General features: G+C 49.2%; 1 protein-coding gene across 1 annotated transcript in view; it reads right to left on the reverse strand.

The window, feature by feature from the left end:
- Positions 1-16,269, reverse strand: part of LOC144169238 (4-pyridoxate dehydrogenase-like) — a 69,466-nt gene that overhangs the window by 8,159 nt on the left and 45,038 nt on the right. The window contains exons 8-11 of the mRNA XM_077698295.1: positions 16,063-16,210; positions 14,980-15,143; positions 8,019-8,196; positions 604-826 (exon numbers count right to left, since the gene is read on the reverse strand). Coding sequence (XP_077554421.1) covers positions 604-826; positions 8,019-8,196; positions 14,980-15,143; positions 16,063-16,210 — 713 coding nt within the window. The remainder of the gene's footprint in view (positions 1-603; positions 827-8,018; positions 8,197-14,979; positions 15,144-16,062; positions 16,211-16,269) is intronic.

Raw genomic sequence — 16,269 nt, forward strand, 5'->3', positions numbered from 1 at the left:
TGCCATCGGTGCGGCACCATCAGTTCGCTGGTCCCGCTGGTGGCATATGGCACAGCGTTCACTACGCGTTCTCGTTTCCTAGAGTGTGCGGCCAAGTGCGCCGGCAGAAGAGGAGATTACGACAATTGCTCGTTTAATGTATCTGTCAGCATAGCACCTCGCGCAAATGGCCATAACGTGTGGGCGAGAAATGAAGGCATCGTTGCAACTTTACTAAAGGGAAACAATGTGCGTATTTGGCGGTACGTGAATATGAAGGCGCTCGTTACCGGGGCAACTCACAAGAGTAATGCCGTCCTTTAACACACAGGTGCATTCTCAAGTGGTGTCGCGTAGCGGGATCGTACCCCTTGGTTGTAACCGCACAGTAGGACTGTCCCGTGACGCAATCTCTTAACATTCCTGTCCTACATGAAATTCTTGACTTCCCCTCTCTATGAACCGCTTTTTATTCCTTCTTGGTGTCAACTGCCATTAACTTCAACTGAGCGTGTCACTTAAAAGAAGAGTTTAAAAGAACCCGCTTAACAAATAGACAAGACGCATCGACTGCTTTGATAACTCCGAAAACGCATAGCCTCTGCAATATCTTTCTCTCCTTGCCTCAGGCGTTCGTCGACGACTGCTTCCGCGTGGGAGCCCATCGGTGCCGTGCAACACGTGTGCCAAGACATGTGCGCCACGTGCCGGTACAGGCATTCGATGTACTCCAGGCTCCACACGGCTCCTGAATCGGCGCACGCTGGAAGCGGGACGTCCGAGGGGCGGGCTCCGATGTTCCGCATGGCGTTTGTGTTGAGCATGCTCTCCACAAACTTCTTAGTACCTGCAATCATACAATAAAAAATTGATGATTTCTCTCTCACCCATACAGGCACACGGTATGTCTGCGTCAAAAATAAAAAAAACCGTATCGACATGGGCATGGCAGCCTCTACATGCCTGCCCCACACTGCCAGCGCATTACCTGTCACCTCATAAGCTCAATATAAACTACTGACAGACATGCTCCGCTGACTCATCTAATGACACGCTTTAGCCCCGTCTCAAGTGGCACAACTTGCCAACACTAATGGAGCTATCACGTCGTGTACAGTGCGCTTACTCGTTACCTATTTTAACGCCTTTGCCGACAGTCCCCCTTTCACTCGCGACCGCATACTTTCTACGAGGTTTTGAAAGATTTTCCACTGACTGCACATAGTTCTACAGTGGCTACTCAAGCTTCCATATGTGTACATTTTTACCCCTGCCTTATTCCTTGCCCTCTCTGCGTAACGAGATGCCTCCGCGGTATGCTCTTGCTCGGTGCATTTTTCTAGGGCTTCACAGCTCACACATCAGGTTCACAGCCGCCATGCGTCGCTATGCGTCCTGCATTATCATCGCCGCTATCTCGTCGCTTGTTTCTGGGGCACCTAGCCACGGATTTTGAATTCACGTTTACTTAATACAGGCTCTCCACAATCCCATTTGTAGCTTTTAGAAGCTACTGGAATACCTGTTGCTGTGTCTGAACCGTTTACATCGACAGGCCGCTAACTGCCTTACATTGTTCCTTGGAAAATACATTGTAGCCCCTGTTCTGCGTCGGGAGTCTTATAGACAACCGTTAGTAGAATCAGGAACGCTAATATATATGTGCGAGCCCGCTAGTGTGCTTACACGCTCGCCCGGACACGATCGCAGAAACAACAGCTTTCGCATTTATGGCGGTCATCATTAAAAACACGCGCATCACTGTCTCTAAACAATACATGAGTCGCTGATCTCCTCGTGTATATCTTACGTGTAAGTATTCCAACTTTCCTGCAGTTTGTATTCCTTTCTACCCAACATTTGTTCCTATTATATTACTGATGAATTGGGTTTGATATCGTGGTACTTTTAAACGAGGGTTGTTTTTAGTGCTAGCTATTATTACTGATCCTGCTACGCCTGGAGCCGGTGTGTTGGTTTGAGGATTTCCGATACAAAAGTTTAATCGCAACGAAAAATTGCGTTGCCTGCTGCCTGAGCTTAAAACCAAGTATGCATGGGGCTGTTATGTGGCAAACCAGTCGCGGAAGTGGTATTTTAAACGTATATGAAGGCTTAAAAAACAAGGTACAATACAGGACAGAGGAAAATGCAATTTCACTGTGTTTTCTTTAAAGGGGCACTGAAGGGAACTAGAAAGTCGGGCTCAGACGAAAGTTCCACCGCCCCGAATCCGTCTCAAAATTTATTCGACGACAAAAGGTGTTTTATTGCCCACAAAGTACCGATTAAAAAAGGAATGTCATCCCTCCCTCCATGTCATGACATTTCGCGTGACGAAAACGGAAACTGGAAGATAGTGACACATAGGTGTGGCCTAGCAGGGAAACTAAAACCTACCAAGCAAACCTTCGCGGCCGCAGGACCCACTGGTCGTTCTCTCAGCGCTTACGACAAAACAACTTGCCCACCCTACACGTCCGTTACCTGCCACTCCCTGTGCGTCAATCTTAATGCCACACGGGACGTGAGATGGTGGTTAAACAATGTGAATGTGCCGTGCGGCCTTTTATTGTACCAGCAAAATGTCTAGCGGACAGCGCAACCGCAACGAGAACGACGTCAGGGCAGATTTTTGTTGCAGGGTAGACGCGGTAGTGCTCCCGGAACCACTCAAGACATGCAAGGACAACTCGGTCCATAAGCTTTTAAATGCAACTGGCAACTGTCTCGGTATGCCGCAGGGTCCAGCAGAGATTTTTCGGGTTTCAGGAGTGGAACAAAGCTGCTAGATCTCCATTTTTCAGGAACTATGTCATCACGCCATAGTTTGAAATATTTCAAGAGGGCGTGCTGGGCGTCGTTGGAAAGGTGAGAGAGAGTGGCATAGATGATTCAATCGGCCCTAGGTAATGACAATCGCTTGCACGAGCGAATGCGGCCTCCAATTCTTCCATAAAAAGCGGGACGTCCATCTGAGGATACCGCGATGTGGGTGTGTCAGTGGCAAGTAAGGGCCGAAGGGTCTGTCGAACTGCCGATGCGAATATAGAATTCCTCTGCTAATTCGAGCTGCCGTATGCGTGGAGTGGTGCCTCAACATTTGCTTCAGGACAGGGACCTCCCTCTTCATACGTGGGCACGTCTTCAATCGTACAGGCTGCACGTACGGCATAACCACCTCGAACTTTATTAGGTGACCTCGGCCGAACATTTCTATCAGCTGTCCTTGCGGAAGTTATTCAAGCCGCTGGTGCTGCCCACAAAACCACGTCGAGCTATCATCCGTAGACAAATGGACTCATAGAATGGTGCCACCTACCCTTTACAATATGATTTCTCTCTATATTTCTCTCTCTATAATTTCTCTCCACGATTTCCCTCTCTACAAGGACTGGGCCCTTATACTTTCTTTTGTCACACACGCCCGAAAGTCTCGCTATGACGCAGATCGCCGAGAAGTTCCGGTTAAACCTGGGGATAAGATATTGCTCTCGACGCAGCTGCTTTATTAGAGCGCGTAGGGCACAAGTGTTAGTACCTGGATGAACCACAAGAATACTTGATGGTAAGGCAAAAGCTTTTTTGCGAGCTAAGGAATTACCGAGTTCCTGCCTCCCTCGCTACCTCTCTCCTTCCTTCGTTCTCCTCATTCCACACTTCGTTACTTCATTCGTCTTTTCTTCCTTTCTTCCTCCATCCTTTCGTTCCTTCATTCCTTCCTTCTTAATTTCTTCGTTCCTTTCTAAGTTCCTTTCTTCCTTCGTCCCTCCCCCCTCCCTCCCTCCCTCCCTCCCTCCCTCCCTCCCTCCCTTCCTCCCTTACATTGCTCGTTCCTTCCTTCCTTCCTTCCTTCCTTCCTTCCTTCCTTCCTTCCTTCCTTCCTTCCTTCCATTTCCTTTGTTTTAGCGCAAAAGCTGTAACTAGTCACTTTCTGAAATTTGGGAGACAGCATTAGCCGGCCAGTGAATTCGGTTTCAACACTGTGGAAATCCTGGCGTCTAAGCCATTGCGCAATAGCTCGATTTATACAGTTAGCGCGGCGCTTTACCCCTCACCTCCCGGAAGTCCGGCTCGTCTCAACGCCACTGTGTAGAGTCGAGCATACCGTAAAAACCCGCGTATAATACGAACCCGCGTATAATACGAGGTGTAATTCGGGGACAGCAAAATCAGAAAAAAAGTTTTCATCCGCATATAATGCGAGGTAAAGAGCACAGAAAACATTTATTTGCACTGAAGTTACCGTTCAGTCATTGTCAGTTTTCGCTTGCACTGTCTCCCGACGTGCGCGCAGTCATCGTCAGGTTCGCTGCCGCTGTCTCCTGAAGTCGCCTTGTCGAAAATGTCTTCCCTCAGAAAGTGGTCCTCAGTGCCATCAAGGGCGTTCGAGATGCCGAATTTCTTAAAAGAGCGACTGACGAGCTCCTCTGGGATGCTGGCCCACGCAATCGCGATCTAGACACAAAGCACGGCTGGAGAAACCCGCGTCAGCCATTCGGTAGCTGTCACTTACGGGTCTCCTGAGCTCATCCACTCTTGGTAGCAGGACCTGATACTGTCTTTGAAAGGCTTGTTGATGGAAACGTCTAGCGGTTGCAGCAGGGATGTCATTCCTCCTGGCATGACAATGAGTTCGGTGCGGGGTTCTCGCAACAACTTATTCATGGAATCGGCCAGGTGGCAACGAAAGGCGTCCAACACGAGCACTGACGGGAATCCCCAAAAGTGCTCCAGGCCGCCGACACCACACAGACTTTATCCAGCCAAGCACCAGTTGTTAACATTCTGCACCCACGAATGTTGCCTTCGGTGACGCCGAACTGCCATCCTGCGAAGCAATTCTTGATGGTCTCGGCACATAAAATAACTTTTCTTTTAATTGTAGCCGAATACTGTTTTCGTGCACCCGACATCGCGATAGACTTGCGGTGAACGTGCCGAGATTCTTCGCGTGGTCAAAACAATAAAAATGGCGCCGGCTGAGAAAAGCAGCAGCCAGCTAACGCCACCGCAAGATGGCGCACCCTCCGCTGAAACCGAAAGTGAAAATTTTTGGCTGAAAACTTTGGGATCCACATATAATACGAGGCACCAATTTGACATAGTGAAATTTGAAAAAAAAACTCGTATTATACGCGGGTTTTTACGGTACTTTTTGACTTCCTGCCTGTAGCAACCGCTGCGGCGATAAAGCGATGTTACCCAGCAGTCACTCCGCCCTGGCAGGGAGCCTAACTTCACCTCATTGGGCAATTTTGAGTTGCGTCGGCGCGTTAAACCCCACAATCAATCAATCGGGCAATTTCGAACAGACCCGAGGCTTCTCTCGCCGGTACGCAACGCGACTGCCCTACGGGAGGGACGGTTCGGGGAGACGCTGTCCAGGACGCCGATGGTATGCGACGATTTCTCTACCGTCCTGCTGCACATCTCTAGCACCGGAGAGAAAGCCCACGAGCCCTTTCGTCTGCCGGCACGTGCCTTAGGTTGCTCTTGTTGTTCCGACGCATACATGTAGGCATGTAGGCCGTACCTAACACTTGACGATCTCGCCGTGTGGTACGCGCTTGTGAGCGAACGGACCGCGTCTCCATCGCTGCTGCGAGCCAATCTGGCCAGCGCAGCGATGCGCGCGCAGAACGGCGCGCTGCGCCCCGGATTTTGCCCTGAGCGAAAAGCCCACTATTTTTGCGCGGCGACAACGCGCAAATTGCGCAACGCGCTTTTACGCCTTATCACCTAAAGAGAAGCACGTACAGTCATGGACAATTGAAATACTAACCGTGGAACGCACGGCCAAAAATACCGGTGCCGTCACGTGGCAGCGGCCGTGGAAAAAGCACGCACGTGCACAGTTGGAATGTCGGGAGCGAGCGTGCGTGCCCCAATGCGATATATTCCCCTCGCCTCACTCGCATACTTGCCTTGTCGCCATGCCGCAAGAGCGCTGTAAGCACCGCAAGTACTACTGGTACCACGGAGGGACTGGAACTACCGCCCTACCGCCGCCGCGGCTGAGGCTGCTGGTCGGGCTGAGAGCATTGCGGTGCGTAATCGCTTGCATCTGCGGCCAGGGCTTGTGTGGGAAACACGTGTACGCTCTCGGAAAGCATGTGTAGAGCTAATAACGCTTTCTTGAAGAAAAATAACGCACAGAAATGGAGGGAAAGAAAGCACGCCGTGCGAGGACGCGGGTTGGATTCCAGGCCACGGCGGCCGCTTTTCTAATGGATGCGAAAAGCAAGAACACCCGTGTGTACGAGATTTCGGCACGCGTTAAAGATCACCAGGTTGTCAAAATTAATCCGGAGCCCGTCACTACGACAGCGCCTTGAACCCTTCAATCAATCAATCAATCAATCAATCAATCAATCAATCAATCAATCAATCAATCAATCAATCAATCAATCAATCAAGAAAGCATACCGCACAACATCTGATTCAACTGCATTGTTTTGCGTTCGTTGCACATGGTCTTGAGATTTGAACAATGAGCTGGCCACCAAGAACACGACTTTGTTTGAAGCAGTCATGGTGAGTCATTTCGCCGATTCGTGGTTGTCGCAAACAATGAATATACCACAAAATTTCGCCCCCAATGATGAATATTAACTACAAGCATTGTGTGGCTGGGATAATTACTGCAGAATTGTAATATTCACAAAAATTAAGAAGTTGGCCAACAACAACCCTCCTATTGGCGAGTTGCGGCCCGATATGTTGGCGGCCCGATATGTTTGTTTTCGTTTTGCAGTAATCTCATTGCTTGTATTAACCCGACAACGCAGCACGAAACATTGCTTTTGGCGCTCCCGGGTGTCCATTGTTATTAGGTCAAGCATGTATGCACCACACATGCAAAGCTATGTCGGCAATGTGACGCCGGCACAGACTACGAGAGGGCATTCGTGTGCGCCGAGCGCGCAGTGCAATGTCGCGCCGCATAGCTTACGGTTGTTTTTAGCGCTCTTTCAGCATGGCGGCAAGACAAGCATGCGTGCGAGGAGAGAACCACGTATCGCAGTAGAACACACACTCTTGCTCCCGACATCTCAACTCGCATGTCAACTCGCATCTCAACTCGACCGCTGCCAGCTGACGACACCGCTATATTCGGCCGTGCGTTCCGAGGTTCGTATTACAATTGTCAATGACTGTATTGTACATGTTAACCATGTAACAGGGACGTTGGCGTAACATAAATGTCATGCCCCAGTACTTTCGGCACATTCCTGGGTCCCCCTATTCCACCTGCCCAATGGAGGCGGTGTTGAGTTGGCGTGACGGCGTTTCAGTTCTCGGGAGCGTGCTGTACTAGCTCGAACCCACGGTTGTTCCTCGCAGTGTGTATTATTGCATGCCTTGTGTTATCCGTGGTTTATGCATATTCTGAGGTACAGACCGCAACACATAAGCCCTACCTCATTGTAATAAAGAGCGTTTTCTCGAGAAAGCGTGACCCTCTCCTCTGCAATCAGCAGGCTAAATTACTCATGGCCACGTGCCACAAAACTCCACCTCCTCGATAAAATCCTTTGCGAGTTTGTCATGAATGCATCTCGGAGAGAAAATAAGAACATATACCAATTCGTCATTGTAGGCACAGTACATGTCATTTAAACCCAAAGTCCGCATCCGATGATGTTACTTCACACACCTTGCCGTCTGAAACTGCAAATATAAGATTCTGAACTTCGAATTTGTCATTCCCGCTGTGGTGATACGTATTGATGAAGAACGTTATAAATTCTTATTAGCTATTACGAGTTTATATAGGTTGCTGAGCATCTCCCGTGATATCTGTTGCCGCTATGACGACGTTTTCGACGCCGTATATGGAGAGTAGGTGGGCTACATTTATATCGGCACGTAAAAAGGAACGCCGGATCGCTAGAGCTTAGGAACCTTTCTCAAATGTTTTATCGCTCGCTCATGTTCAATTGCAGTACAGTCGAGGTTAACCACAGACTGACAAATATAGTTGTATGGCAAATGATGCTGGACGTTTGCTCCCCAGTGTACATTCATTTACCCACCGTGAGAGATGGCCTTGATGTCGTCAGGGTGCTCGAGCAGATGTGGGTCGATGAGAGGGTAGTCGCTGGGATCTGCACTTTGAAGAGCGATCCGACCTCGAGATTTCGGTCGGATGAGTATAAGCCCCACTCGGAAGCCCGGCTTATCAGTAATGGGCCCCAGGTATCGGTCGTAATCCTGCACACAAGGTAGCCGCATACATTATAAGTGACTGCAGTGAAGAGTAAATGAAATGTCTTTGTACAGTATTCGCCAAGGGCTAAACGTCAACCAGGTCTTCACTGTACTTGAACCCTTATTTATGGAACCATCGTTTCACTCATGTATGCCCACAATGATATTGTTTTTACTGAACGGTCGAAACGCCAACTGCCTCTAAGCAACCAAAATTCTGCATGTATATTGAAGTTCTGTGCCGGCGCACGTCTGGGTCCCTAGTCGAACCGCTGAAACATGCAGAAAATAAGTTTTACAACACTTGTACTGCCAGCGCCGGGTCAACCCCTTCATAAAAAATCTTATTTGCGGGCCTATTGAGTCCCGGTGATGGTCCCAATCAAATGCACTTGAGGAATTTTCCTCTAAAAGCACTACTTCCCCGACGTGATTAAGTATGAACCACACCTTAATTTCTTTCTAGTTTGCTGTTTCTATAGCATAACCGCAAGTTTCACTTTAGCTAGGCCATAACTACGTTGCATTAACCAACAGGCCGGTCGGAACATGCATTGCATGCAATTTGTTACATAATTAATAAAACAGAAAAATCGCTGGTGGCAACACAGATGCCTTCGAGCAGTTGCGTCGGTTGTTACATACTCGTAAGCCGGATACGCAGGATTTTTTCCAGTCCAAGGCCCCGCATTTTCCTGAAGAGCTTCTCAAACTCGCCCCGTATCGTCAAGCGGGCAGTCGGCGAAACTTTATCTTTTTTGGCTTCTTGTCGCTCGAGAAAGTGGTCGGGCCGTTTCCCGGGAGGCTGCGTGCGCACACCCTCGTCGCTGAAGTAGTAGTAGTCGTCGCAAACGTAGTTTTCCTGCCTCATCTCGGGGAACCCCGGCGCCGACTATATAGGCCTTGATACACAGACATTAGCAACGATCTCAGCACGGACACCTGAGCCTTGGCGCTGAGGCTACGTGAGCAGTCGCGAACGTCCAGGGAATGCAGGAGCCACATCTCGAGAATTTCCAGCTCGGAGCATGATTCTGCTGCGTTCTCGTATCCTAGGTCGCCTGCTCAGCGTACTCCTGAAATTCTGTGGCGCGCTGGAGGGACTTTGACAGGGCCTTGGGATAACTACACTTGAGATCGACGTCATTAAGCAAGAGGGATACGGCACTATCGCGCCAAGGCGTTACGTTCCTTGTCCAAAAATTCATTATAGCCGACGTGTGTGTGTGGACCGTACATTTCGTACAGCCGGTGCTTCGCTCACCGTCGACCATGAAGTGCTCATACTCCGCTAAGTATCTGCAGGTCGTCGACGTAGAGTAGTACTCCCCGTCTCCCTTCAGATCTTCTACGACTTTGTTATACGAGAGCCCATCAAGCAGCATTTGCTTCAGTGCGCCGGGTTGAGCGCAAGTTAACAAAACATTCAGGTCGGCGTACTGCTGTGTACAGTGCAGTGCGACCTAATAGTGTCAGTCACTAGCTCCGTCTACATATGCAGCATAGAGTTGAAGGCGTTGTCCGTGAATGTCCACTCGGTGTCTTCTCTTGATTCCGCTAAACATTGCGAAAGTGTAGCAAAAGACCGACACTCATCGCCTTTATTCTACAGCTTATTTTGAAATGTCAGGCTGCATTTGGGGTATTTCTGGAGCAATGTCTTCCACTTGCACAAGATTAGGACTCCAGCTTAGCTTTTTTTCTACGCCAGCGTGTCCTCTTCTTCTTTTCGGCACTGAGCGGAGTATTTGTCCTGCACGACGCTGGTGAGGCACACGAAGTCGTCCAGCTCTTTCACGTTCATGCTGCAGTTGGTAGGCATGCGGGCCTACTTTCCGCAAGAGTCGTGCAGGCTCAGGAATATACAGACTTGCTTGGGGTCCTTAAACATGGCAAACCTCGAGAAGTTTGCGACGCAGTACGCGAATAATTTGACGAGCTTCCTGTATGAGCAGCCGGGTTGAGGCAGATTCTGTTCGCTGTACGCGTGATAGATCCCTTGTGTTGTGTTTGGCATGAACTGGCAGGATGCACTGCTCGAATCCCCAATAAGCATTTCCTGCATAACGACCATTTTCATGGAGAGGCTGCCAAAGTTTTTGCAGTCGCCGCTTGTTATGATCTCATTGGTGCACTCGTGAAGTTCCTTGAGTGCCCTACACACTTCCTCGTTTTCAGATGCCCTCCTTGCGATCGCTTTCATAGACGGAGTTTGCGGTTCCGTCTGGTTTGTAGAGAGATTGTTAATGTTTTAGTGCTTGGCGAAGTGTTTTTTTCATACCACCATCTTCCACAAGAAGTTTGAACCGAACGTAAAGTAACGGCGAAGGGTGTCTTCTATGAGACACGCCTTTACCTGCCTCATTGGAATACCTTTCATACGCTGCCGATTTCCCATTTCTTTTTTTTTCGCTGTACGCCAATGCCCACTGCGGAACTTCGGGAGCCAGACGCACAGCTTTTTTTTTCTGGCGACTTAATATTCAAGTTAGCTAGGTTAGGACAGAGCACTGCTTGTCTTTTCAAAGGCGCAGAAATGAAGTAATTAGTATTTGTCTTCAGAAACTCCTCCGTTGCGTAGTTGGTGTCCTGAAGAGGAACTTTGCCGCAGTTTACGTGCATTATCAGGAGTTCGCAGATGCTGCCTGCCTGATGTGAGTGACTTTCCATCAGTGTAGATGGGGAGCGCCGTGCCGCACTCGAAGAAAAGCTTAACAGCACGAACCCGCAAGCGGCTGTGTTGGCTGTCTCCCTTTAGCGTCAGCAATTCACTGTGTATATTGCAAAGGAGCCTCTTCTCACGGATCTTTGATCTGACGTGCTTCGCCTCCCACTTTAAGAAGAACAGCTTCGTCGTGCAACAGGTGCTCCGCAGAACAATGGTCAGGCAGTCGACGTAGATTTGTATAGTGTGGCAGTCCTCTCCCATCCTCGACGATAGGAAATTAAAGTTTTTGTGGCAGTGTTCCCTTCTACTAATGAATTCTTTAAATTGGCCTTGTTCCACGTGGTGCCCTTGCACAGTAGCAGCGTTTTGGGTCTTCAGCTCGCTGGAGTCTCCCAGAGTGGTCCGGCACGTCAGCATTAAGGTGTACGCTAGAAGGCGGCCCACTGACATCTTTGAAGGTGGTTGGACTTTTCAAGTGATTCAATCGCAGTCACAGGTCGCATATGCCAGCCATGTCCCCTCGCTTTCTAGGAAGCGCTGCACATCTTTTTAGAGCCGCCGAAGAAGGGACGTCGATGGACGCTGCCTAGCGGGCTCTGCTCACGAGGCCGTAGCCCCGGGCACACACGTGATGTTGCGTTGGGTGTGCACCCGGCCGGCTTCGGAACGGCAGCCGCTTAAATGGGCCCGCCCTTCCGAACATTTGCACATTCAGAGTCTCTTTTCCGACCTCCTTGCAGCTAAGGTTCTTGGCTGTGTCTTCCGTGACGAACGTTCGTTGACTACCGCCATCCAAACGGCAAAAGACAAGTCGCGGCTGAGTGGAGCCACGTGCTCAAACTTTAGCTGTTTGTCGAAGAATGGTATCTTGGCCTGAGTGACAGCTTTAGTACCTTCAATTCCTTTCGCGACGAACTGACTCTGGGTGTCAATTACCGAAGGAACTGCATATTTGTAGCAACAGAGGAACGTGAAATGTCGGCCTTGGCAGTTCTGACAACGCAGAAATCGCTCGTTCCGACAGTCCTTGGCGCGGTGGAATTTTTGCAACACTTAAAGCACCGTCCGCTTCGCTTCAGTATGTCCTTCTTTTCCTAAAGGGTTAACCTATTGTTACACGCAGTAAAAGCGTGTTGTTCGAAACTGCTGAAATAACACTGTTCTTTGTCCGTTCCCAAAGTTGTGGTAAAGGTGGCTGCTGAAGGTACATAGTGACGTTGCGCTTTGTCATGGAGTTCTTCTGGACTGTTGACCCGTGCGATGCTATTTCTATTGCCTCCTCCCTGCTGCGAATATCCATCTTTGGGAAGTCTAGAAGCGCTGAAAATGTGCTGCGAATGTGAGCTTCCTCACGCTTCTGTTGACAGTACCGAAGTACAAGCTCCTAAGGTAGCCGCTTCTCCATAGCCACCCTGATCAGACCCCTGTACTGCTTCTGTTTCACCCCTAGTGCTTCAAGGCTCCTGACGTTCTGTACCACGTCATCGTAAAGACGTCGCAGTGCCCCAACATCTTGCGCTGTTTCAACAGCCAGCAGTTGTCGGAGACGATTCATGTGGTCGTTGATCACAAGGTCCTTCCGACCAACATTCCTCCAGTAGATCTACGCTATCTGGTAGTTGCTTTCAGTCAGGGAAAGTCCACTGATTGCATCTTGCGCCTTACCAACAAGGTAGCCTTTAAGACATTTAAACTTGGCAATGGTCTACAGCTGCGAGTTCCAGTGTATGGTTGCCTTATACTGGTCCCGAAATGAGCGCCAGCCTTGAATGGTTGAGTCGGATTTGCCTAGTTCCAGTCGAGGGAGCTTGATAGACGCGCTTGAGCGAACACGAACGGCGCTCAATGACTTTACGTTATTCATTGGGCCATTTGAAGCCTCTTGGTGCTAAATTTCTTCCATTATTCAGGAAAGCTTGGAATCTGCCACACATATCGAAACGTAATACCCTTCCACAGATTCCCACTTTCCTTCTATGTTCTGATCATCAACGGTGTCCTCAATTTCTTTGTCTATGTCGCGAAGTGCTGATTCCTTCATCACGAGAACATACAAAAGGTCCTGCAGCTCACCGATAGACGCAGATTGGTAGTCCAACAAAGGGTTGTTGTCAATAATGGTCTTCGTCACGTCAGCTCGAAGGATGGCCCGCTTGTGTTTGTGTCGATCCATTTCTGTGGAGGACTTTGGCGTGGAATCGACTCTGCGTAATCAGGAGCGGCGTAGCACACCACTGCGTTGAGGTGGAGGTGGCGTGAGGCTTGAGGGCAGCTAGAAGCGTCGGGTCGGAACTAAACACATTGTAGAAGCGCCCTTTGTGGCTTCAGTCGTGCAGGCTGCTTCTTCAGTGGTCTTCAAAAGAGGTTTCGTCGAGTCTTCAGGGGGGCTTCGGCATCAAACTTTTAAGAAAAGACCAGAGTCCACAACCAGTCGAACAGTCGCATCTAACATTAGGTGTTTATTTTACACAGAGCCAAAAGAACATATGAAGGTCGTGCGTGCGTACAGACTAATTCGTTAGGAAACCTATTGTCCAATCTCTGCGTAGATATGTGCCTGATTTGAAGCTACCAACCAGACTACTTTTTCTAACACCGGATTGGCACATTCAAGTAACTCCTAATAACATGGGTCTCATGAGCTTGCACAAAATGCGGTGGTACAAAATAAAACAACGTTCATATATGGGCCACCGCCGGCCAGGCCGCACATAAAGGCACTAGCGTGGGTTCTGCAGTGATGTGTCTTACCAGTAGCCTAACGTCCATACGGAAAGTATAGAAGCCACGGCCGTAGAGGCACTTTAGAATAACTCTTGTAATAACCCCCTTAATTTAACCTGCTCGGAATGGAACACCTCCTGATACCAGCCGTTTCTTCTGCTGATGCATGGGCGTCCGGATGGGCGGACGTTTTTGAGTTTCGGCAAGTTATGAAGACCTTCATTAGTTATGAAGACCTTATAGTTATGAAGACCTTCATTATTTACAGCAATAATGGATACTCGGTTCGGAGGTGATGGCTGCTGTTAAGTTTCTTGTTTTAAACTGTCTATAGCAATGGCGTGGTTTCTGTTATCGCTTTTGGCCTGCCGCCATGCTAACGCCTGGCCATTGTGGGCTGCTCCGCTTATTGCACCAGAAATTTTCGTTTCCATAATTCTGTGCGTCACCGTAGATGGAACGGAATCTGCGTAGGTGTAAAAATTGTAGGAGAAACAATGTACACCCAACGTCCTTGCTGCTGACCAAACTCGGTAACAGAGCCTCGGAAGATTATAGCATAAGTGGGCCCTCCTTTGGGGTATATTATGCTTCTTCTTTCGTAATTGGTTAAAGCCAGCTTCAGCTTTTTCCCGCATGCACGTTGTTTGAGAAACCAATTGAGGGCTGAATGAAGCGGCTAATTCACCACGTATGTACTCATTAGGAGCCACTCCACCATCGTAGCGTTGGTTTGTTCTAAAAAAATACTATGTACTTAGGTTTAAAAGGCTCGGCTGTCCGAATAAAAAAATTCAATAAACCCGCGCATGATACCCTTCAAGGTAAGGGAGCGTTTCAGCATTGAAACACGGCTTCGTTTGTTTGACAGCGAATGCGTGCAATCCCTAAATGTGGGGAAATTCTAGGTAAGCTCACCCTTACCTCTGGACGTAGTTGCCCGTTTGCAGCTTCCATGATTAAAGTATGTTTAAATCAGGCAAGTAGCTTTAAGAAAGCATACGAGGAACATTAGAGGAGTTATTCATTCGTTGCAGGGCCAATCAATGTGTAATTACCTTGCATTTGCTTTCGTTAGGATTTTAGTTGCAGCGTTGTCGCGATCAAGTACGTTCCGCAAAAAATGGCTCCCAAGTATTCTGTTACAGACGAATAATTGTCCCTGTCCCTCAAACCTATCATTTCCTCACCGTATCGCCCCGTACCAACTCGCCACTGCTGTCGAGATGAGAGATGTTTTCGTAAGAACTTCATGGGAAGCAGGAAAGGCTGTCTTTTTTGCCCAATATATGGGCCATCTGTAACTCTACTTTTTTACTTGATGTGAAGATTGTTGTGTTTTCTAAATCTTCCCAACGCCCTTATTGCCGGCATTCCAACATTGTGCTTCCCACCTGTGGTAAGAAGCCTATGTTGAGCATTTCCACTCTTGCGAGATCGTTGGCCGACGTGGCCGAGATGGCGCCGACCAAGATATCAGGTGAGTCGGGCAGGTCAGGAGCGTATTGAGAGCTCAGGAATTGCAGGACCTCGACGCCTGCTGGAATCGAGAATGCTCCTTCGGAAAACCATGGAAGGAAGGAAAACGTTAGTAAGCAGCTATGCCCAAACTCCGCGCTGCTATTCATTAGGTCAATTGTGGGGGTTAACGGGCCGACGCAACACTGGCGATGAAAAGGCGCGCCGTAGTGGCGGGCTCCGGATTAATTTTGACCACCTGGGTATCTTTAACGTTCGCGGACATCTCGTACACACGGGCGTTTTTGCTTTTCGCCTCCATCAGAGAAGCGGCCGCCGGAGCCGGGAATCAAACCCGCGTCCTGCGCTTCCATTTCAGGGCAGCTGCCTGATCTTACGAGATGGTTTCACCGCGACTTCAATCATGTCGCTCCCGACTGCGTTTTTGACGTGTTGTACTACTGAGTAATACTAAGGGCCGTGAAGTGAATTTGCCTTTGTTATCACGATAGGATGTACGCTCTATAATCAGCCAGAATGTCTCTGTTGGTATGTGTGCACGTCAAAGGAGGCCCAGTTATTCTCGTCATATTAATCAAGAGGATTAGCGGGTACGAACTGCCTCAACACTGAAACGAGAGGCAGTTCCATCCTACCGGACACCCACCCCACTCTCCATTTTCCCCTTTTATGAAAAAAACAATTGCAATCTGGACCTTGAAAGAAGGAAGTGGCGATTGAGAATACAGAAGAGGATGACGCGGCATTGTATTTTATCTGGACCCTAATTACGATTACAAGTGCGGCACCGAGCTAGGTAAAGAGGGGAGGGGTCTAATAACGATCTTGGGTGTCCACCGCAGCACTGCGAAATTCGATGTCCACCGATCATGTAGGAAAGCATCAGAGCTGCTGATTGGACTATGCAATGGCTTACGGCTTTGGATTTCTCCCGCCAGATACATTTCGATTGGAAATTAGAGCGAGCGTACAAGGGTGAGAAAAATGTGGAGGTTTACCGGTCCTGTTACGTGTGAACTCGTCGACGTCCTTGAGGCCTACGGGTGGTAGAACGACGTACTGGTCGGTGGTGATCGGCACCGCGTTCAGCGAAAGCACGTGGTCCTGCAAGCTGCGGCCCACCGGAAGGTCGGCCACCAGAGGAATCTGCCACGCGCATGGTGAAAATCAATATGTAGGTGTACGCCTGTGGACTGCTATGGGCC

The sequence above is a fragment of the Haemaphysalis longicornis genome, unplaced genomic scaffold (assembly GCF_048455015.1).
Source record: "Haemaphysalis longicornis isolate Haplotype H1 unplaced genomic scaffold, Haemaphysalis longicornis Haplotype H1 scaffold_2, whole genome shotgun sequence".
Lineage (NCBI taxonomy): Eukaryota > Metazoa > Arthropoda > Arachnida > Ixodida > Ixodidae > Haemaphysalis > Haemaphysalis longicornis.